Raw genomic sequence first — 24,951 nt, 5'->3', positions numbered from 1 at the left:
ATGGAACAAGTCCTGCAAGGGATTCCGGGGACTCAGTGTTACTTGGACGACATCCTTGTAACAGGTGAAGATGACAGTGAACACCTTAACAACCTAGAACAGGTGCTCACTAGACTATGGGAACATGGGCTGCGAGCCAACCGCCCCAAGTGCGAATTTTTTAAGAAACAGATATCGTATTGTGGCCACGTGATTGATGAAGAGGGGTTACATAAGTCCCCTGACAAAATTGAAGCGGTTGTTAAGGCCCCAGCGCCTGAAAATGTGTCGCAACTGAGGTCATTCCTCGGGTTGGTGAATTACTATCATAAGTTTTTGCCGAATTTGTCGACAATTCTGCATCCACTGAACGCCCTGCTACGAACGGGGGTAGCATGGAAATGGAGCGATGATTGTAAACGTGCTTTTCAGAAGAGTAAGGACTTAATCACTTCGAAGGAAGTATTGGCTCACTGCAACCCAGCACTGCCAATCAGGCTGGCGTGTGATGCGTCTCCCTACGGCATTGGGGCGGTACTGTCACATAAATTCCTTAATGGTTTGGAGAGGCCGATAGCTTTTGCGTCACGCTCGTTAACTTCTGCCGAGCGTAACTACGCCCAGATTGACAGAGAGGCCCCCAGCCTAGTGTGGGGGGTGAAGAAGTTCAATCACTATCTGCACGGTCAAAAATTTACTCTACTAACCGATCATCAACCTCTTGTCTCCATTTTCAACCCTCAGAAGGGCGTACCGATAATGACAGCACAACGGCTGCAGAGATGGTCCCTTTTCCTAGGGGCACACCAATATGACATCGAGTACAGGGGAACTAAACAGCATGGAAATGCTGATGGATTGTCACGTCTACCGTTGCCGACGGTGGAAGAAGAAGACCTTGCAGTGGATCCAATGGAGTTATTCCACTCGACCATAGTCGAATGTCTCCCTGTGACGAATGCAAACATAGAAAAGGAAACACGGAATGACCCGACACTATCACGGGTCTATGATTTAACGGTGAAGGGATGGCCAGCACATGGCGAACCACTGCTGCCAGCATTTTCGTCAAGAAGAGAACAGCTGTCAGTGTGCAGAGGAACCTTGATGTGTGGATCCAGAGTAGTAATTCCACCCAAATTGAAGGATAGAGTGCTCAATGAGCTTCATGAGGGTCATCTGGGTGGGGTAAAAATGAAGAGCTTAGCCAGAGCATTTGTGTGGTGGCCGGGAATCGATAGAGAAATCGAAGAGATGACCAAGAGCTGTGCAGGATGCTAGAAGGCCCAAAACGCCCCACCACAAGCTCCTCTGCATCCATGGGAGTGGCCCTCATCCCCATGGCAAAGGGTGCACATTGATTTTGCTGGTCCCTTCATGGACTCGATGTTTTTAATTGCGGTGGATGCACATTCAAAGTGGCCAGAGGTAATAAAAATGTCCTCAACCACCACGGAAAAAACTATCACAGTTTTACGAACCATATTCGCCAGGAATGGGCTGCCTGAACAGATTTGCTCTGACAATGGACCACAGTTTGTGTCTGAAGAGTTCCGGAGGTTCTTAAAGAACAATGGTGTTAAGCATTACACATCTGCCCCATATCATCCAGCCACTAATGGATTGGCCGAGAGGGTTGTCCAAACATTCAAGAAGGCTATCAAGGCAATGTGTAATGAAGATATACCCCTACAACACAAGGTGGACAACTTCTTGTGTGCCTACCGGAATGCGACACATGCGGTTACCAACCAAACTCCAGCCATGATGTTCTTCAATCGAAGACTACGATGCCGCTTGGATTTGGTTAAGCCAAACGTCCGAAGAGATGTGGAGAACAGGCAGTTTCAGAATATGAATGAAAGGCCGACCAGGAGTTTTAAGATAGGTCAACCAGTTTTGGCCCGGGACTACCGCACTGAGAAATGGCAGCCAGGAACGATTTGTACACGACAAGGACCTCTCATGTACACCGTGGACGTTGGGGAGAGCATTGTAAGACTCCATGCTGACCAGATTCTAGAGTCACTGGAAAACGTCAACGCCACACCACGATCTGATACACCTGGTAATGAAATCGACGTTCCAATTGCAGCTACCGCAGAACCGGTAATATTGGAAGCAGATGAACCAAACAACGACATTGATTTCGACTCAACATTGCCAGAAGAACCTAATACTCCAAAGAGGCGTTATCCAGACAGAATCAGGAAGCCTCCTCAAAGACTGAACTTATAATTGCTTAAACTTAACCAATGTATCTAGCAACAGTAATTGTGATTGTAATTCGTTATCATTAGTGTTAAATGAATGTTATGTACTGTTTATCTAAAAGGGGAGGAATTGTTGTGTATGTACCTTTAAGAGAATAACTGGTGTCAGACTGCAATACCGGCAGTGACCACCCCTGTATAAAAGGCGCTAGAGAGCCTCTGTTTTGTTAGATTCGTTTATGCCTTTCACCAGTAAAGTTCTGTTTGTTTCTCTCCTGCTAGTCCGTGTCTCAAACATTCACGGACTTAACAGTAACCATCCCAAGGAACTCCTGCAGGGCCTTGATGTTCTGCGGGCGCAGAAAGAATGTCACCGCCTCTACCTTCGCTTGCAAAGGCACCGCTCCCTCAGAGGTAATGCGATGTCCCAGGAAATCAATGTGGGGCAGACCAAACTGACACTTGGCCAGGTTGAGAATCAGGCCGTGTTGGCTGAGGCGTCGAAAGAGGGTGCGTAGGTGCGCGATGTGTTCCACTTTATTACGACTGGCAACAAGGATATCGTCTAAGTAGACAAAAAGGAACTTGAGGTCCCGCAGCACGGAGTCCATGAGGCACTAGAAGGCCTGGGCGGCGTTCTTCAACCCAAAAGGCATCCTCAAAAATTTGAAAAGCCCGAATGGGGTGATGACTGCGGTCTTCTGAACATCCTGCGGGTGCACCGGGACCTGGTGGTAGCCTCGTACAAAGTCAACCTTGGAAAACACAGTGTTTCCTGCCAAATGGGCAGAGAAATCCGGAATGTGGGGGATCGGGTATCGATCAGGAGTGGTGGCGTCGTTTAGTCGCCGCATGGCCGCCATCCGCCGCCAGATTTCGGTACTATGTGGAGAGGCGAAGACCAGGGACTATTCGACCGGCGAATAATCCCCAGGCGTTCCATCATTGCAAACTCCACCTTCGCGACCGCCAGCTTGCTGGGTTCGAGGTGCCGGGCCCGCGCGTGGACCGGGGGGCCGGTGGTGGTGATGTGGTGTTCCACACCATGTTTCGTGGCCGTAGAGGAGAACGTAGGTCTGGTGAGGTCTGGAAATTCACCTAGCAGGCAAGTGAACTCATCCGGAGTTGGGAAAGCGCAGGAGACTGCACGCGACATGGTGTTACTACGGTGGCAAGGAATAGAGTGAAACGTGGCCGCGTTGATCAGCCGCCGGTTCCGCACATCGACCAGGAGGCCGTTGGCGCACAGGAAATCTGCACCAAGAATGGCGTGTGAAACCTTGGCCGTAACAAATTCCCAAACAAATCGCTGGCCGCCGAAGCACACCTGGACCCGCCGTCTGCCGAAGGTCTGAATAGCGCCGCCATTAGCCGCTTCGAGGGGAAGGCCGTGCCTCCCAGCCTGTACATCAAGAGCTGACGCGGGTAGAATGCTGCACTGCGCTCCGGTGTCACAGAGGAACCGACGACCGGAGAGGGTATCCGTGATAAAGAGCAGCTTGCCTGCGTTGCCGACTGCCATCGCGGCTGCGGGGCACCCGTTAGACCCGCTCTTCATTGGACGGAGTTGTCGTTTTTTTTTGAGAGAAGCTGCAGGGAGGGTGGCAACATCTCGCCTTCGCGCCAAACCGGGCGTGGTAGAAGCACAGCCCCGCAGTCTGAGTAGCTGGGGCGGTGTCTGTGGGGGATGGGCGCCTCGTGGCAGTGCAGTACTGCTGTGTAACTGCAAATATTTTATCTGCCTCAGCAGTGAGCGCTGCGCAATCTTCAACCTCGGACCTGGCCAAGGCCGCTTGCACTTGCTCCGGCAATTGGCTGAGGAATAACTCTCTGAAGAGAAAGCATTGCGGTTCGGAGCCGAGGAGAGTGAGCATGTGGCTCATCAGCTCGGAAGGTTTGGAGTCCCCGATCCCGGGCATAGCGAGCAGTCGACGGGCACGCTCTGATTTTGTGAGCCCGAAGACCTACAGCAACCGCGCTTTGAGGGTCTCATACTTACGGTCCATCGGGGGTTTTTCCAGAAGACTGACGATCCGCGAGGCGGTGGAGTTATCGAGAGCGGAGACCACGTAGAAGTATCGGGTCTGATCCTCAACGATGCCTCTCAGGGCGAACTGGGCTTCAGCTTGGATAAACCAGGAGGTCGCCTGTTGCTCCCAGGACTGCGGCAGCGTCAACGAGGCAGCGTTGTTCTCCATGCTGTGTTCCTTTTGCGAATACCATTCACAAAAGTCGGGGTCACCAATGTAGGAATGGTCAAATTCCTATCCGGAGATTGAGTTCGACGCAGGCAATCAATCAAAAAGGTTTTTAATGTCAAACTAACGAGTTTAAACAGATTGATGCAAGAGAACTATGAATACAGGTCTTAACTGGCTGGAGGCTCCACGAGGACTGCCTGGGCGGTCCCGTGGATGGAGTCATGACGTCATCACGTTCTTCCTGCATTTAGGGTGATCACGTGATCGGTGGAATGACGTCATCGCGTTTGCCCGCACTCTTAAAGGGCCCGCGCCCTGTACATGCAAACAGTATATACAATGGTCCAGATTTAGTCTGTAGCTAACACATCGTTAAAAGGAATTATGTACACTTGTTCAGAGTCTCTCAGTGGCTCTGCCACAATAGAAGGGAAAAAAGGTACGTGAACACTTTTTTAAACTAATCACTCACCTTGCATACTTACCACTCCACACTCGCACCCTTACTTCCAGGTGCCTCCGACCACCTCCATGTCTCCTCCAACCCGGCGGGGTTCTCCGAGGTCGGGAAGCCTTCACCTGTGTAGGTAAAATGGCACGAATCCTTTTTTCTGCCAATTAACTACCTATTAACAGGCAGTTCAAAAATCAAAATCAAATCAAAATCAAATCAACTTTTATTGTCATTGTTAGTGCACAAGTGCAGTACAACGAAATGTAGGCTTGCGGCTCTCGAGAGTGTACATTTGGATTAAGACATTTAAACATTCAACATACATTTGGCTTGTAATACATTAACATAAACATAACCATAATAACGTGCATTGGCAGATGTGCAGGCTTTAGAGTTTATTTGTGGAGTTCAGTAGGATGACAGCCCTGGGAAAGAAGCTGTTCCTAAATCTGGTCGTACGGGTGCGAATGCATCTGTAGCGTCTCCCAGATGGCAGGAGGGCGAACAGACTGTGGCTGGGGTGGGTAGGGTCTTTGATGATGGACCGTGACCTCCGTAGACAGCGTTTCTGGTATATGTGCTCTAGGGTCGGTAGCCGGGTGCCGGTAATGCGTTGGGCAGTTTTGACTACCCGCTGCAGGGCTTTCCGGTCATAGTAGCTACAGCTGCCATACCATACTGTGATACAGTTTGTCAGGATGCTCTCTATTGTGCAGCGGTAAAAGTTAGAGAGGATCAGGGGTGATAGGTTACATCCCTTCAGCCTCCTTAGGAAATATAGGCGCTGCTGGGCCTTCTTCACCAGAGAGGAGGTATTGAGGGACCAGGAGAGGTCTTCCGTGATGTGGACTCCGAGGAACTTAAAGCTGTCCACCCTTTCCACCACAGCCCCATTGATGTGGATGGGGGTGTGACTACCGCCTTTAGACTTCCTGAAGTCCACAATGATTTCTTTGGTTTTCTTGATGTTAAGGGCCAGGTTGTTATTGGCGCACCACTTCACGAGATGCTGGACCTCCTCCCTGTAGGCTGACTCATCGTTGTTGGTGATCTGGCCTACTACCGTGGTATCATCCGCAAACTTGATGATGGTGTTGGAACCATTAACAACCACACAGTCGTGGGTGAAGAGGGAGTAGAGGAGGGGGCTCAGCACACATCCTTGTGGGGCCCCCGTGTTCAGGGTCAGCGGGGGGGAGGTGTGGTTACCTAATTTGACAGACTGGGGTCTGTTTGTTAGGAAGTCCAGAGTCCAGTTGCAGAGGGAAGTGTTCAGGCCAAGTGTTTGGAGTTTGGTGGCCCGCTTGTTGGGGACGATAGTGTTGAATGCTGAGCTGTAGTCTATGAACAGCATTCTGATGTAGGTCTCCTTACCATCTAAGTGATTCAGTGCCGAGTGTAGAGCAGTTGTGATTGCATCCTCCGTTGATCTGTTTGCACGATAGGCAAACTGGTGCTGGTCAAGAGAGGCGGGAACACTGGCTTTGATGTGAGCCAGGACCAGTCTCTCGAAACACTTCATTATGATGGGTGTGAGTGCGACAGGTCGATAGTCATTCAGGCACGTCACAGCCGTTTGTTTTGGCACAGGAATAATGGTAGCGGTCTTGAAGCATGTAGGGACTACTGCCTGGGCCAATGACAGATTGAAGATGGCGGTGAAGACATCAGCCAGCTGATCAGCACATTCCTTGAGTACCCATCCAGGGATGCTATCCGGTCCAGCAGCCTTACGTGTGTTCACTCCGCGTAGAACACCCCTTACGTCAGAGGTCGACAGAGTGAGCACCTGGTCTTCCGGGGGTGGCAAGGCTTTGGTAGCCGGCTCCCTGTTGTCCCTGTCGAAGCGAGCGTAGAAGTTGTTAAGCTCCTCCGGAAGGAAGGCATCGCTAACCGGGGGGCTGGTGTTTTTGCCCTTGTAGTCAGTGATGGACTGGATGCCTTGCCACATGCGCCGGGGGTCCGAGTTGTTGCGGAAGTTATCCTCTATCCGCAGTGTCTGTTTCCTTTTGGCAGTCCTGATCCCCTTTTTTAGGTTGGTCCTAGCTGCACTGTAAGCCGCTGCGTCGCGTGCTTTCAACAGTGAGCGGACCTCTCCGTTCATCCAGGGTTTCTGGTTGGGGTATGTCCTGATATTTTTATGGGTCGTGATGACCTCGACGCAGCTGTTAATGTAGAATAGCACTGTGGATGCATATTCCTCGATGTCGTTATGGGCAAACATGCCCCAATCAGTGCGTTCGAAGCAATCCTGAAGCTCCAATACTGCCCCGTCTGGCCATACTTTCACTGCTCTCACTGATGTTCTCCCTCTTTTGATGAGCGGTTTGTATGCCGGGGCTAGAAACAGGGAGAGGTGGTCAGACTTCCCAAGGTGGAGGCAGGGAATGGCCTTATAAGCGTCTACAATGCTCGTGTAGACTTGATCCAGTGTTCTCCCCTCTTGTGGGGCAGGAAACATTCTGGTGGAATTTCAGTAGTACAGTTTTTAGGTTTATGTGATTGAAGTCCCCTGCGACGATAAAAGCTCCGTCTGGGTGCGCAGTTTGTTGTTCGCTGATGGCCCTGTAGAGGTCCTTCAGTGCTAGTTTGGCATTAGCGTGTGGTGGGATGTAGACCGCAGTGATGATAACAGCCGTGAATTCCCGAGGCAGGTAGAAGGGTCTGCACCTCACCATGAGGAATTCCAAATCAGCCGAGCAGGATCTATCGATTATGTCAGTGTTAGTGCACCAGGCATTGTTAAGTGTAAATGCACAAACCGCCTCCCTTGCTCTTACCGGAGTCTGCAGTTCTGTCGGCGCGGAAGACCGTGCGTCCTTCTAGTTGGATGATGGTGTCAGGGATGCCGTTGTTCAGCCAGGTCTCTGTGAAGATCATGGCGCAGCATTCCTTTGTCCTTTTCTGTGTGGAGAGATCCAGTTTGATCTCATCCATTTTGTTTTCCAGTGACCTGACATTGGCCAGGAAAATACTTGGGAGGGAGGGTTTGTGGGGGGCCCTCTTCAGCCTGTTTTGGATACCGGCCCTCTTACCCCGCTTCTGCTTGCGTTCCCTGCGCGGTCTGCGTCGACTTCTGGCTGGGGAAGGACGCCACGCTGGTCCCGGGGGTTGGGCGATGTCGGGAGGCAGATCGATGCCGCCGAGTGTGAGCCGCACGCAGTCGGCCCTGATGTCTAGGAGTGTCTGCCGGCTGTACGGTAGGTCAGCCTTTAATTCCCGAAACAGCAGAGTCCAGAAGAGACTCAGAAGGAGGGTGAAAACGCTCAGTCTCGGGAGAGACAAAGCCGCTGCGTTCGTGCGTGCCGCCATCTTGAATTAAAAATTGTAGCATCTGGAGCAAAGGATTAAAAGCCTTTCCCGCCTCCAGAAGACGGGACCCGAAAGTGCACATCTTCCTGCCTCCTGGCAAGTGGGCACGGAGGCAGGATGGGGGTGGGTTTGCCATCCGCCCCCACTTTCTCCGATCTTACGGGCTGTCCCACCTCCATGCCTGCCTCCTCGGGGCTTGGAAAATCCAGCCCATTAATTCTGTTTCTCTCTCCACAGATGCTGCCTGACCTGCTGTACATTTCCAGCATTTTCTGTTTTTATTTCAGATTTCCAGCATCCGCAGTATTTTGCTTTTGTACTGTAATCATATTGGTTTCAGTCTGTCAGCAGCAAGTCAGGTCCAAATGTGGCCCATTGTACTGTGGAGTTTTCCATTTTACTAATCAGAATTTGCAACACTATGATTACATTTGATTACATGCCCAGTAATCATTGGCTTTTCAAAATTGAAATGGGCTTTTCTTTAAGTTCGCCAGCATTTGGCATTTACTGCTTTGTTAAACCAACAGCAGAATATACAAACTAGCGATAATAATGATCAAAGTATCCTTCATATCTGGGCTAATATTTTCTGTGCAGCAGTAGACAGATGCTACAATTAACACCACCTGGAATAAGTGCCCCAAAGTTTCTTTTCGAGCCTCAGCTCCCACCCTTCCAGTGGAAGCAATGAGCATTAGGGACAAAGCTGAGCGAATACGTCATGGTTCAGTGCCCAGCTTCACAAATACAGCAAAGATGGCAGCCTCAATTATGAGGCATTATTCTGGAACATTCGTTTAATGTTTGTTGAAAAAAGCATACATAGAGTCATAGAGGGAAAAATTCGGTTGCTTTGCACCTCCCGTAGAGGGCACTAATGGGGTGCAAAGCAACTAGCGCCCAGGCATGGCGATTTTTGCGCCGCCTGCGAAATTGATCAGACATTTTGCGGCGGCGCTAAACACTACCGCCACGATCTCCTGCACCCGCAGATCGTGACATCAGTCGAGCATGCAACGCCCCGGACCAGATATTGAGTGGCGCCCCCTGCCTTTCTGCCTGCCGCTAACAACGACGGGTTGAGGGGTACGTTTTGCAGTCAAGAGGGACTGGGGGAGCGCTATTTAAAGGCGACCGCTTCCTGCCTTTTTTTGTCAGTGACATTTTTGCACCATGCATTCTGAGAGAGAGAGACTTCGGGAGAGATTCAACGCTGTGTGAAGGAGTTTTGGGTACTGAGCAGCACTTTGCAGAATCATTTTGATTTGACCTTCCTTCCATTGATTTAGAAGAGACTATGGGGGCTGCACTCTGAGCTCTTTCCCTGGACATCTCCATTGTTCTTTCCAGCAGATTTGATGTACAGGTCTCTCTAGGCCGAGATTCAAGGCTGCAATGAGCAGGGTGTGGATGGAAAGCAAGAGCGACCCTCCCCTTTAAGAACTGGCCGGCACCAGTGTGTCTGTGTTCCATTGCTGACTGACATCACATGAGCTTCGCCAGCGTTCTGAGGTAGCGCCTCGCTCCTCGACATTAGCACCTTAAGACAGGTGTGTAGCGCCTGATTTAGCGCTCAAATCACCTCCAGGGGCGATAGAAGCCAAGTTTGCAGTCGGAGGCGATAATTTGTGCCAAGCGCTAAACTTTGCGCCCGGCCGATAATTGCGCCCCAAACGGGGCGTTACCCAATTTCTTCCCCACAGAGTCATAATGCTACAGAAGGAGGCCATTCGGCCCATCGAGTCCATGCCAGCTCTCTGTGGAGCAATTCAGTCAATCCCATTCCCCCGCTCTATCCCCGTAGCCCTGCAAGTTTATTTCCCTCAAGTGCCTATCCAGTCTCTCCTTGAAAACATTGAGTGTCTCCGCTTCCACCACTTCCATCGGCAGCGAATTCCAGGTCATCACCACTCGCTATGTAAAAAAGTTTTTCCTCACATCCCCCCTGTATCTCTTGCCCAAAACCTTAAATCTGTGTCCCCTAGTCCTTGTACCATCAACTAGTGGGAACAGCCTTTCACCGTCTAACCTATCCAAACCCGTCATAATCTTCTCCAACCTGTCCTTGTAGCTAAGATCCCCCATCTCCGGAACCATTCTGGGAAATCTCCTCTGCACCCTCTCAAGGGCCTTCACATCCTTCCTAAAGTGTGGTGACCAGAACTGGATGCAATACTCCAGTTATGGCCTAACCAGCGCTTTATAAAGGTTCAGCATAACTTCTCTACTTTTGTACTCAATACCTCTATTTATGAAGCCCAAGATTCCATATGCTTTGTTAACCACTCTCTCAATATGTCCCGCCACCTTCAGAGACCTATGCACTTTAACTCCCAGGTCCCTCTGTCCCTGCACACTCTTTAAAACTGTGCCATTAAGTATATATTGCCTCTCCCTGTTCCTTTTGCCAAAATGCATCACCTCACACTTCTCTGTATTAAATTCCATCTGCCACTTGTCTGTCCATTCTGCTAGCCTTTCTGTGTCCTGTTGCAGTCGATTGGTATCATCATCACTGTTTGCCACACCCCCAAGTTTGGTGTCATCAGCAAAATTAGAAATTCTACACTGTATTCCAATATCCAGGTCATTTATATATATCAAAAAAAGCAGTGGCCCCAGCACTGACCCTTGGGGAACACCACTGTCTACCATCCTCCAGTCTGAAAAACAGCCATTTACCACAACTCGCTGTTTTATGTCCTTAAGCTGCCACTGACCCACCTATTCCATGAGCCTCAATTTTGTCAAACGCCTTCCAAAAATCCATGTAGACAACATCCATTGCATTCCCTTCATCAATCCTCTCTGTTACATCATCAAAAAATTCAATTAGATTAGTCAAACACGATCTTCCTTTTACAAACCCATGTTGGCTCTCCTTAATATTTATTTAATTGGATGCTTAATGACCATTTTTCTAAATGCAGTGTAACCTACAGCTGTGTGCTGTTTCTGATGGCTTTTCTTTGCTTCCGAGTGAATACAGTAGTGTTTCAGAAATTGGTAGCACCGTTTTTGAATCGCCATTCTCTGTGTCTTCGAGTAGAACACCAGAATCATGTAGAGTAAAGATATCGGGGTCCAAAAAGGAATATCTGTAAACAACATGAAAGCAACAATTTGTTAAAGGTAAACTGACTTTCTTTAAGGTTAGTCACTTGAGGAGCAGCATTTGCTACAGAAATTTTTATTTAACACAACAGAATGAAAATCTGCTTTTCAAACTCAGACTTAATTTTTTCTTTCACAGATGTGAAATTATTAGGTCTGATTTAAAGAGAGATTTTTCGAAAAGGACACTAGCGGCAAAATGGCTACTGCAACCGTAGCCCCGACCAGTGAGAGCAGGGGGTGGGAGGGGTTAAAATATTGGCAATGGGGCACTCACCGGAGCCATGCTGCACATGCACACCACGCCATTTTAACAGGCGCCTTTCAAGCATCATATGAGGCTCTTGCCCCATTCAAAAGTTGGCGTTTGATGATGTCATTCAGACCCTGACTATCTTTTAACCGGCATAAGGTCAGCGCCTGGTGTCGGCCTTGCCGGGGAAATCCACCACCAAGGATCATCATGCCCAGAAGGCCGTAAAAGTCAAATTGTTTAATTTTTTTAATGTTTTCTTGGGGGCCATGAGTAGCAGGAGTCAAAGATTGTGACCTCCTGCCGCACTTCTCCGACTCCTGCCTGACGTCAATGATGCTGGGTTTGGGTGAGAGTTGGGCCTGGTCTATTTAAATGAGGCCTGTGAGCCAAAATGGCCGTGGCCTGAAGTTTGCGAGTGAGGATGAGTTAAAGTAGGGGTTAATATGTTTGGAAATTGACTTCTATTCTTGTGGCTCTACATGGAATATATTAGAAAGAAGCAAGTCAAGCCAATCTTATTGATTAACATCAGACATATATGCTAGAAAAAAAATGACTTCAATGAAATAAATAATTAACATGCATCACCAAGCTATTAAGCAATGCCATAATCTAATAACTCTAGCATAGGCAGTAGTAGCCAGGCATTCCGAGTGGCTATTGTTGTCATGTCTTTGTTCACGTGGTACAAAATTAATATTGAACATTGTTCAAGTACAGTGGCTCAGTCTCAATTCAATTTGTCAAATGAGATATTCTGGCCCCGATATTTACAAGAAGACAGGGAGGATGCGGGGGAGGCCAAAAACAGCCGAAGAACCCCCGCCCCACTCCTCGATCTCTGAAATCAATGGAAAGGGAAATTCAGCGGGATAACAGGCAGTCGATCCAGTACTGCCAGTTCCCACTGCTGCCCCCAACTGAAGCTCAAATTATCACAAAAGTTGTGCCCATGCTTAACTGGAGAAAACAGTGGCTTATCCACAACTGGACATCAGACAAGACTGACAACACAGAGGCAGTGGAGTGATTGAGAGAGGTGGCAGAGAGGTAGAGCCGGGTGTCATCAGCATGCATGTGGAAACTGACCCATTTTCTGTGGATGATGTTGCCAAGGGACAGCATGTAGATGAAGAAGGGGAGGGGACCAAGGACAGATCCTTGGGGGATTCCAGAGGTAATGCTGCAGGGTAGGAAGAGAAACCATTGTTGGAGATGCTTTGGCTACGATTGGATAGGTAATAGTGGACCAATTAAATTTCCCTTTTCGGATGAGATGTTAGACCAAGGCTCTGTCTGCCTCTCAGGTGGATGTTAAAGATCCCATGTGTAATGATCAGTAACATGTCATTCTAGAATGGTACACTAGGTGGAGCTGTATGTATATAAGAGTGGGCTACCCATGATGCACTAGGCTACCCACAAGGCAGTAGTCAAGATGGATGCTGTATACTAGTCCACATGGCTGAATAAATGACTAGCTCTAAGCTAGTTGTTCATAATGAAAACGTCTAGTTATTTATGAACATAACATGGTACCAGGATTGTTAAATTCTGCTGAATATTGTGAAACGCGACATGGAGAATTTGAAGGCACCGGAGGGTTTGAAACCCACGGGGAATGTCGACTGCAATTGGCGGATTTTCAAACAACAATTCGAACTCCACATTGCTGCCATCGGGTTCGGTACGAAGCCAGACGCAAGGAAAATAGCGTTGCTGCTCACGGTTGCAGGCCCGCAGGTGATAGAGGTATTTAATACATTTGTATTTGATCAAGCGGAGGACAGAGAAAAGATGGACGATGTGCTGAAGAAATTTGATACACATTGTTCTCCCAAAAAGAACGAGACCTATGAGAGGTATGTGTTCCATTCACGGACACAGCAGCAAAATGAGACTTTTGATAGCTTTATGACCAATCTGAAACTGAAAGCACAGACATGTAATTTCTCTGAACTGAAATCATCCATGATTCGTGCCCAGATTGTGTTTGGTATTCATGATAAAAAGGTCAGGGAACGTCTGTTGAGAGAAACCGAATTAGCATTAGAAAATGCTGTGAAAATATGCCATGCCAGTGAGCTAGCTCAAAAGCATGCGAAGACTTTCAGTGAAATTAATAATAATGCGATTGTAGTAAGTGATAGTGCTGCTGTTGGTGCTGTGTCCTACAAGGGGAAGAAACGTGGGCAGAACAGAAATGAAAAGCAATCGGAGGAAGGAATTTTTATTTGTAAACGCTGTGGTTACAAACACCAGTTAAAACAATGCCCAGTGTTTGAAAAAATGTGCACAAAATGTAATGGAAAGAATCACTTTGCCAGACAATGCTTTTCAAAAGTAAAAACAAAGAAAGGGCAACAAGTCAATGTGATTGAGAACACTGATTTACGTGAGACATTTTCTGTAGGAATGGTGTCATGTGACAATATAGAAAAGGATACAGAAAATGTGCAGCCCTCAGGAATGGACAATGCTGAACATAAAGTTAATGCAGTAAAAGAGGACAAATGGATAATGTCACTGCAGGTAAATGGAGCATTAGCTACATTGAAACTAGACACTGGGGCAAAAGCAAACTTAATCAGTATGAGTGACATTAAAAATATGAAAGAAAAGCCCAAAATACAGAAAAAGTCAGTACTACTGAAGAACTATAATGGACAGAAAATAGATAGCTTAGGTGTATGCAGAATTAAAGTGACAGTCAAAGACAAAGTGCATCATCTCATGTTTTCTGTTGTGGCTGAAGGACTTGATTCACTACTAGGTGACAAAGCTTGTGAGGACTTAGAACTGGTCAAGAGAGTCTACCGTATAAACTGTGCCATAAGCAGACCAGATGACTTGGTGGATTCTGTAGTGAGTAATTTCCAGGATGTGTTCAAAGGATTTGGAGTTCTACCATTCACTTACAAGATCCAGCTAAAGAAGGATGCTCAGCCAGTGGTACATGTTCCACGGAGAGTTCCAGCACCCCTGCGTGACCGGCTCAAGAAAGAACTGGACAGAATGACCACACTAGGAGTCATCAGGAAAGTCGAAGAGCCAACAGACTGGGTTAACTCCATGGTATGTGTGAAGAAAAAGAACAATGATCTAAGAATATGCATGGATCCAAAGGACTTAAATGCAAACATAAAACGTGAACACTACCAGATTCCCAAGCGAGAAGAAATCACCAGTGAAATGTCAGGTGCCAAATACTTCACAAAGCTCGATGCCTCACAAGGATTTTGGCAACTAAATCTGGATGAAGTGAGCACCAAATACTGTACCTTCAACACACCATTTGGCAGGTATTGTTTCCTCAGAATGCCTTTCAGGATAATATCTGCATCTGAAATCTTTCATACAGTGATGGAACACATAATTGAAGGTCTGGAAGGAGTTTGGGTCTATGTTGATGACATCATCATCTGGGGCTCCACACTGAAAGAACACAATGAGAGACTGACTAAAGTGCTACAGAGCATACGCCAGAATGGACTGAAGCTCAACAAAGCCAAGTGTCAGTTTGGTGTCCAGGAAGTCACTTTCCTAGGAGATAATCTATCTGGTAAAGGAATAGAGCCAGATATGGAAAAAGTAAACGCCATACTCAACATGCCCCGACCCACTGACAAAAAAGGAGTGCTACGCATCATGGGGATGATAAACTTCATTGGAAAGTTCATTCCTAACTTGTCAGCCAAGACAGCCTGTCTGCGAGACCTGCTACATAAAATAAATGAGTTCGCATGAACAGAAAGACATGAACAAGAGTGGATGAACCTCAAAACAGTGCTGACAACCACACCTGTACTCACCTTCTTTGACCCAACAAAGAGAATCAAAATGTCAATGGATGAATCAAAAGATGGCCTAGGCGCGGTCTTGCTACAAGCAGAGGGTGAAGATTGGATGCCTGTTGCCTATGCCTCCAGGTCTATGACTGATTCTGAGTGTCGATACGCCCAGATTGAAAAGGAATGTCTAGGCTTGGTAGTTGGACTAGAAAAGTTCCATGGCTACATATATGGACTTCCCACCTTTACAGTTGAGACAGACCACTGCCCACTGGTTGCCATCATAAAAAAGAACCTGAATGAGATGTCTCCAAAGATTCAACGACTCATGATGAAGCTGCAAAGATATGACTTTGAACTGATCTACACACCAGGCAAACACATAGTGTTAGCAGATGCACTATCCCGAGCACCCACAATGAGTCATGTGAGCTCTACTGAAGAAGACGTGGATGTTCATGTGAGTATGGTCACTGCTGCGCTGCCCATGTCAGACACAAAATCAAAGCAAATAGCAGAAGAAACAGTAAAAGATACAGTGTTACAAACAGTAATAGAGAACATTCATCATGGTTGGCCAAAAGGTTCCTGTCCAAAGTACTATCACATCAGATCAGAGTTGAGTGTCGCAAGTGGACTATTACTAAAACAGAACAGAATAGTAATTCCACAGGCTCTACGTAAAGACATGCTCAAAAGGATTCATAAGGGACACCTCGCAATTGGAAAATGCAAAAGGAGAGCAAGAGACACTGTTTATTGGCCTGGCATAAATAAGGACATTGAGAACATGATAGGCAAATGTAAGACATGTCAGAAACACCAAAACAAACAAGCAAAGGAACCAATGATAGTAGCTGACTTACCAACAGCACCATGGCAAAAGGTTGGTATGGACCTTTTTCATTTGAATGGTAAAGACTATTTACTAGTGATTGACTACTACTCTAACTATCCTGAGATGGCACTGCTCTCAAGCACATCAGCAAGCAGTGTCAAAATGCATGTTAAATCCATCTTCGCCAGACATGGAATTCCCAGGATTGCCGTTAGCGACAATGGTCCGTGCTTCAACTGTAAAGAGTGGCAGCAGTTTGCAGCACATTATGACTTTCAACACATCACATCCAGTCCTCTGTATGCTCAGTCAAATGGTAAGGCAGAGAAAGGTGTTCAAGTTCTCAAACAGTTACTGAAGAAAGCAACAGAAAGCAAGTCTGATCCTTATCTCGCCCTGCTGAGCTACCGAGCCTCCCCTTTAGACTCTGGTTCTTCACCTGCTGAACTCCTAATGGGTCACAAGTTGTGCACCACGCTACCCTGCTGTGCAAAAGAAAAGCAGAGTAAGGAAATGACACAGAGACTTCAACTGTTAAAGCTGAAACAGAAATCATACTATGACAAGTCATCCAAAACTCTGAAACCATTGACAAGGGATGATGTTGTCAGGATTGAGGATCCAGATGCATGGACCAGGAAAGCTACAGTTCTTGAGGAAGTAGGACCAAGGTCATACACTGTTAGAACTGAGGAAGGACAGATTCTCAGGAGGAACCGCCGTTCCCTCCTGAAAACACAAGAAACTATCCAAGAGCAAATCGATGACAATGCCGCAACTGAATCTTGTCACTCACCACCAGAACAATCTAACACAAACACACATACAGGCTCTCATGAAAACACATCAGACTTACTTGTGCTGAGAAGGTCCACACGCGAAGTAAAAAAGCCTGATAGACTTAATTTTTGAGTATAAAGTAAAGCTTTGAAAATGTGTTGACTGTTGTGAAGATGTTTATGTCGTTATGATTGATTGATATTGATTGATATTGATTTTGTTTAACCTCAAAGGGGGGTGTAATGATCAGTAACATGTCATTCTAGAATGGGACACTAGGTGGAGCTGTATGTATATAAGAGTGGGCTACCCACGATGCACTAGGCTACCCACAAGGCAGTAGTCAAGATGGATGCTGTATACTAGTCCACATGGCTGAATAAATGACTAGCTCTAAGCTAGCTGCTCATAATGAAAACGTCTAGTTATTTATGAACATAACACCATGGTGCTATTTTGAAGAAGAGCAGGGGTGTTATCCCTGGTGTCCTGGCCAATATTTATTCTTAGACTACATAACAAAAACAGATTCTCTGATCATTATCACATTGCTGTTTGTGGGAGTTTGCTGTGCGCAAATTGGCTGCTGCGTTCCCTACATTACAACAGTGACTACACGCCAAAAGTACTTCATTGGCTGTAAAGCGCTTTGGGATATCCAGTGGTCGTGAAAGGCATTATATAAATGTAAATCTTACTGCACTGAGTGCAGCGAGCACAGAGTGAACAACTGGCAGTTTGGTAAGTGTGGGAGTTTTAAGGGTTAATCTTTTTTAAAATCTAGTGTTAATTGCTAGTAGCTCTTAAGTAAGAGCAACTGTTTAAGTTAAAATTTAAACTTTAAATTTTTAAGTTTCTTCAGGCTTAAGCAGAGACCAACAAGCAAGTTCTCCCGCTGGAGAGCTGCTGTAGTTAGTTAATTAGCTAACTGGATTAAACTGGTTCCTGAAACAGTAGCAGAGCAGTGCTGTCTCATCTGAGTCACAAACAGTATAAACACAGAGGCCTGTGAGTGCAGCCAGCATTGAATGCAGCGAGCACAGCGTGAACAACTGGGAGTTTGGTAAGTGTGGGAGTTCAGTGAAATGGAGGAAGGAAGTGCTTGCTTTTCCTAACTTCTCCCGCAGAGCGGCGTCGGACCTGAGCGGGAGCAGACCGAGGCCCAAGAGCGTGAATAAAAGCAGCAGCAGACCTGCATCAACAAGAGAAAACGGCAGTGTGACATCACAAGTAAGGCAGATAAGTGATTGGTAGTGACTGTGGGCTAAGTTTTAAGTTAACATATAACATATAACTAAATGTAAAAAACTAAACTTAATTTAATTAATTTAACAAACTAAAGGAGGTAAGTAATTTGATTAACACTAATCTAATTAATAAAATAAGTAAAATAATGGGAGAACAGGAGATGTGCTGCTGCTGCAATATGTGGGAGCTTGTGGACATTTTTGTCCAGGGTGACTACATCTGCGGTAAGTGTCTGCGGCTCGAGGAACTTCGGCTCCGAGTTGAGGAGCTGGAGTCCGAGCTACAGACATTGCGAGACATCAGGGAGGGAGAAAGTTACCTGGATGTTTTGCTCCATGTGGCAACCACACCCCTTAGATTGAATACTTCAGAATTGACATGTGGTCAGGGACAGGAGGGTGTGACTGCGAATGAGGCAGGTACGGGGAGCCAGGAGGTAGTATTGCAGGAGCCTCAGTCCCTGCACTTGTCCAATAGATTCGAGGTTCTTGCAACCCTCGTGGACAAGTGCGGGGACCGCGGGGAGGACGAGCAAACTGACCACGGCACCGTGGTACAGGAAGCCATTCAAGTGGGGGGAGTAAAAAGGAAGGTGATTGTAGTAGGCGTCAGTATAGTTGGGGGGATAGACACTGTTCTCTGCAGCCAGGAGCGTGAGTCCCGAAGGCTATGTTGCCTACCCGGTGCCAGGATAAAGGACAATTCCTCCAGGCTGGAGAAGAACTTGGAGTGGGGGGGGGAGGATCCAGTTGTAGTGGTCCACGTAGGTACCAACAACATAGGTAGAACACAGAAAGAGGTTCTGCTGAGAGATTTTGAGCAGCTAGGGGCTAAATTAAAAAACAGAACCACAAAGGTCATAATCTCTAGATTATTACCGGAGCCACGAGCAAATTGGCATAGGGTCAATAGGATCAGGGAGATGAATGCGTGGCTCAAAGATTGGTGTGGGAGAAATGGGTTTAGATTCGTGGGGCACTGGCACCAGTAAGGGGAAAGAGAAAGCTGTTCTGTTGGGACGGACTACAACTCGACCATGTTGGGACCAGAGTTCTAGCGAATCGAATAACTAGAAACATAGAAGATAGAAGCAGGAGTAGGCCATTTGGCCCCTCGAGCCTGCTCTGTCATTTAATGAGATCATGGCTGATCATCCAAATTCAGCACCCTGTCCCTGCTTTCTCCCCATATCCCTTGATCCCTTTAGCCTTAAGAAATATATCTAACTCCTTCTTGAATATATTTAATGGCCCAGTAATTCGGGTCCCAACGCGTGAGTACGGGCGGGGTACTCACGCGTGGGCCCGATGGAATTGCCGGTTTTCAGCATGCGCGGAAACCGGCATTTCCTTTCCTCTGAACCAAGGGGTTCAGAGGTCGAACGCGTGTGCGCAGGAGTCTGCGCGTGCGCGCTGAAATTCCTTTATTTTTAAAGGTTTGTCCGTGCGTGAAGGCCTCAACTTTTTACGAATGAAAAAAGCAGACGTAAGGACTTAGTTTTCAAAGGTAAGTGGTCTAATAATTAAAGTTAGAATTTTTTTTCCACAGGTTTATTATTTTTAAAGACTTTACAGTAAGGTAAGTGTATTTTTAGACCCGATTTAAAAAAAAAAAAAAATTTCAGAAATTTGAATAATTGTTTAAAATAGTTTTTTACAGTTATTAATAGTTCATTTAATTAGTGGGATTTTTAAAAAACTTTTATTTGAAGTTTAAGTACTGTTTTGGGCGCCCGGAGTTTTCATGAGTTTGACAGTTCGTACTATCAAACTCATGAGTGAACTTTTGCAACCTCCGATTGGTTGACCAGTGCTCACGTGATCCCAGCCGGCTCATCGAACTAACTACGCCGCTGGATCACGCAAGCACAGCGCGCCGGGAGCTGAACCGGGCCACTGACAGGAAATCCACGCAGGGCCAGGCTTCAACTGTCGGCACGCTATGTAAGTGTAGGTCGGGGGCTTGCACCCGCGGGAAGCCCCCGACGCCAATTTCTGGGCCAATGAATTGGCCTCAACTGCCGTTTTTGGTAGAGAATTCCACAGGTTCACCACTCTCTGAGTGAAGAGATTCCTCCTCATCTCTGTCCTAAATGGCTTACCCCTTATCTGTAGACTGTGACCCCTGGTTCTAGACTCCCCCGCCATCGGGAACATCCTTCCTGCATCTAGTCTGTCTAGTTCAGTTAGAATTTTATAAGTTTCAATGCGATCCCCTCTCATTCTTCTAAACTCCAGCGAATATAAGCCCAATCGACCCAATCTCTCCTCATACGTCATTCCTGCCATCCCAGGTATCAGTCTGGTGAATCTTCGCTGCACTCCCTCCATGGCAAGAACATCCTTCCTCAGATAAGGCGACCAAAACTGCACACAATACTCAAGGTGTGGGCTCACCAAGGCCCTGTACAACTGCAGCAAGACAACCTTGCTCCTGCACTCGAATCATCTCGCTATGAAGGCCAACATACCATTTGCCTACTTAACCGCCTGCTGCACCTGCATGTTTACCTTCAGCGACTGGTGCACAAGGACACCCAGGTCTCGTTGCACTTCCCCTTCTCCCAATCTATTGCCGTTCAGATAATAATCTGCCTTCCTGTTTTTGCCACCTAAGTGAATGACCTTGCATTTATCCACATTATGCTGCATCTGCCATGCATCTGCCCAATCACCCAACCTGTCCAAATCATACTGGAGTTTCTCGGCATCCTCCTCATAACACACACGCCCACCCAGCTTTGTGTCATCTGCAAACTTGGAGATATTACATCTAGTTCCCTCATTTAGATCATTAATATATATTGTGAATAGCTGGGGTCCTAGCACCGATCCCTGCGGAACCCCACTAGTCACTGCCTGCCACTCGGAAAAAGACCTGTTTATTCCAACTCTTTGCTTCCTGTCTGCCAACCAGTTCTCTATCCAAATCAGTACCTTACCCCCAATCCCATGTGCTTTAACTTTACACGCTAATCTCTTATGCGGGACCTTATCGAAAGCCTTCTGAAAGTCTAAATACACCACATCCACTGGTTCTCCCTTATCTATACCAGTTACATCCTCAATAAATTCCAGTAGATTAGTCAAGCTCGATTTACCTTTTGTAAATCCATGTTGACTTTGCCCGATCCTGTCACTGTTTTTCAAGTGCTCCACTATTACATCTTTTATAATGGACTCGAGCATTTTCCCCACTACCGATGTCAGGCTTATAATTCCCCGTTTTCCCTCTACCACCTTTTTTAAATAGTGGGGTTACATTAGCTACCCTCCAATCTATGGGAACTGTGCCAGAGTCTATAGAATTTTGGAAGATGACCAGCAATACATCTACTATTTCTAGGGCCACTTCCTTAAGTACCCTAGGATATACTAGGGAGGTAGGTAGGGCTTTTAACTAAATAAGGGGTGGGAAGATCCCGGTGGAGAGAAATCTAGAATGCTAAAAAGAGACAAGGGAGCAGTGCAGGAAAGTGATTGGGGTAAGGATAACCAGATTGTGTCAGGAAGGGACAGAGCGTACAAACAAAAGAGTACACTAACAAATAGGGTAAGCAAAAATGGTAAGACAAATAGGGCCATAGTACAAAAAAAGTTAAGATGTCTAAAAATGTTAAAAAGACAAATCTAAAGGCACTGTATCGGAATGCACGAAGCATTAGTAATATAAGGTAGATGAATTAACAGTGCAAATAGATGAAAACAGATACGATATAATTGCGATTACGGAGACATGGCTGCAGGGTGACCAAGGCTGGGAGCTGAATATCCAAGGATATTCAATATTTAGGAAAGACAGGCAAATAGGAAAACGAGGTGGGGTGGCGTTGTTAGTAAAAGATGAAATCAGAGCAAAGACAGGCAAAAGGATATTGGCTCAGAAAATCAAGATGTGTATGGGGAGAAAGCAGGAATATGGTATTGAGATAGAGGATCAGCCATGATCATATTGAATGGCAGAGCAGGCTTGAAGGGCCAAATGGCCTACTCCCGCTCCTATTTTTTCTATGTTTTTATGTTTCTATGTTTTCTTTTCTTAACCTTCCCTGCTCTAAGGAGAATAATCCCAGCTTCTCCAGTCTCTCCAGGTAACTGAAATCCCTCATCCCTGGTACCATTCTAGTAAATCTCCTTTGCACCTTTCCAGGACCTTGACTTCCTTTCTAAAGTGTGGTGCCCAGAATTGGAGGCCTAATCAGTGATTTATAAAGGTTTAGCATAATGTCCTTGCATTTGTACTCTGTGGCCCCGATATTTACTGGGGCAGGTGCCATGAGTGGGCGGGGGGAGGAGTTTTGTTTGGGTCCCTTAAAATTCAACAGCGTGCGTATTTTTTTTCTAGCAGGTTTCCTGCCTGGAACCTGTCGGGCGGGGTCTGTGTTAGCGTGGCAGGGGGGGTGGGGGGTCTGGATCATGGGGGTTGGTCCCCGATCCCTGGGGTTGTTGGATCCAGGGGGGTCCAATCCCGAGGGGGGGTCCGATCCCGGGGGCTTTGGATGGGTGGGGGTCTGATGGTGAGGGGGGTGGGGGTCTGATGGTGAGGGGGTGGGGGTCTGATGGTGAGGGGGTGGGGGTCTGATGGTGAGGGGGTGGGGGGTCTGATGGTGAGGGGTGTGGGGGTCTGATGGCGGGCAGGGAAGAAGGTAAGCTTAGTCGGTTGGGAGGAAGCACTGCTGCCCACAACCAGTGCTGTAAAGTCACCCTTTCCACGAAGCAGTCCTCGCCTCCCTTCAGCTACAGGCTTGCCCGGGAAGCCTAGCCGACCAGGGTTAAACCAGTAAAACAGTTTAAATATGAGGCACGCAGCCAAATTACAATATTTAAATGGCCAACCCGCCTCCTGGGAGCGGGTTGGTCACCCACGCCCCCCGGCCCACCTCCATTAAAACCGGAAGTGAGCGGGTTGGAGGCTGGTTGGGATTTTAGAATTTTAACATCCCCCAACTCCAACCCACCCGATTTTTGGGGTTAAAATGATCCCCTATGCCTTTATTTGTAACACCAAGGATCCCGTGTGTTTTTTTAACAGCTTTATCAACTTGTCCTGCCACCTTCAAAGATTTGTGTATGTGAGCCCACAGGTCTCTCTATTCCTGCACCCCATTTGGAATTTTATCATTTAGTTTACGTTGCCTCTCCTCATTCTTCCTTCGAAAATGCGCTACCCAGCTTTCTTCTCTACCTTTTTTTTATTCGTTCATGGGATGTGGGCGTCGCTGGCAAGGCCAGCATTTATTGCCCATTCCCAGTTGCCCTCGAGAAGGTGGTGGTGAGCTGCCTTCTTGAATAATTGCAGTCTGTGTGGTGAAGGTACTTCCACAGTGCTGTTAGGGAGGGAGTTCCAGGAATTTGACCCAGCGACGATAAAGGAATGGCGATATATTTCCAAATCAGGATTGTGTGTAACTTGGAGGGGAACTTGGAGATGATGGTGTTCACATGCGCCTGCTGCCCTTGTCCTTCCAGATAGTAGAGGTTGTGGGTTTGGGAGGTGCTGTCAAAAAAGCCTTGGTGAGTTGCTGCAGTGCATTCTCTCCCCTGGTCTGCTCACTGGCTGTCTAGCCGTACTCTACTTGCCTCTCTCAGTATTTAACCCTGCCCTACCTTTCCTCCATCCCACTTTTCCCCTTGATCTCTGTTTGGCCAGGCTTGAAGTACTGGTGTCACTGGTTTCAACAGTGCAGCCTCTGCGCTCCAGCCCTGCTCCAGCATTCTCTGGCAACCTTCAATTCTATACCACCTCTCCCTAACTCTCCCAGATTTTTACTAAATTATGATCTTCTTCCCCTCCAACTAGCCTTTAACTGCTACCATTCCTGTCTTCACCCACTTCTAAAAATGCTCCCACTTCCCCAGGCTTTTAACCCTCCTCGCCCTCCCCACCCTCCTCACCTCTAACCCTCCTGTACCTTAACCCTCTGACCTCCAGTGTCAGTGCCCTGCCGAGGCTCCAGTCCAATTATCCTCCACTTCACCTAAAAACTGCACTTAGTCCTGTCTGCCCATGTAATGTCATGGGAGACTGACTTGTATATCTCCATTGTTAGTAGCATACTGATTAGCTATGGGGTTACATTTTCTGAGACCCACGTCACTGGCAACTTGTTGGGGCTTGCCCATAACTTTTCCATCCAAAATAATGTGAAATCACAGGATCTCTGAAAATTTTGTCCAGTGTTGGGAGGCCAGTGTCGGGAGGAGCAGAGAGCGGCGGTACAGTGAGTACTTAAACTCACTTACACAGGCTTTTTTTTTTTTTACAAAGGCCAGTGTCGGGAGGAGTAGAGAGCGGTGGTACAGTGAGGACTTAAACTCATTTTCGCGGGCTTTTAAAAATTTTTTTTATACAGAGGTCAGTGTCGGGAGAAGCAGAGAGCGGCAGTACAGTGAGTATTGAAACTCGCTTTCGCGGGCTTTTTTACAACGGCTTACCAATCTCACAGACCGGCGGCGACGTTCCGGAACCACATCACGATTCAAAAAGTGACGCAGGCAAGAGGAAGCAGCTGATTGGGTGAGTACGGCCAGGTGAGTATTTATACTACTCTATAGTTTGACAGTTTAGACGGTCTTAATTTTTGTGGTTCTGGTTTCTACAGTCTCTGTTGTGTATCGGGGAGTTCTAGTAAACAAGGACCCTTGAGTATATCATTTAATTGTAGTGTAATTAGTGGTATTGATTTGATTTAATTTAATTTAAATTAATTAAAGGGTAAGTCATGGCAGGACAGCTCGGCCCCGTGGCATGCTCCTCCTGCGC

At 47.1% G+C, this 24,951-nt stretch overlaps 1 protein-coding gene across 4 annotated transcripts in view; it reads right to left on the bottom strand.

The window, feature by feature from the left end:
- Positions 1 to 24,951, bottom strand: part of cfap54 (cilia and flagella associated 54) — an 859,633-nt gene that overhangs the window by 461,257 nt on the left and 373,425 nt on the right. For all 4 annotated transcript variants that reach the window (XM_086009903.1, XM_086009902.1, XM_086009901.1 and 1 more), the window contains one exon: positions 11,103 to 11,260. In XM_086009903.1, the coding sequence (XP_085866029.1) occupies positions 11,103 to 11,260 (158 nt within the window). The remainder of the gene's footprint in view (positions 1 to 11,102; positions 11,261 to 24,951) is intronic.

Source organism: Somniosus microcephalus, chromosome 17 (genome assembly GCF_052327205.1).
Source record: "Somniosus microcephalus isolate GS21.2 chromosome 17, FLI_Smic_1.0, whole genome shotgun sequence".
In the NCBI taxonomy this organism is placed as follows: domain Eukaryota; kingdom Metazoa; phylum Chordata; class Chondrichthyes; order Squaliformes; family Somniosidae; genus Somniosus; species Somniosus microcephalus.
The sequence above is the reverse complement of the archived record's forward strand: the minus strand, read 5'-3'. Positions and strand labels throughout refer to the sequence as shown.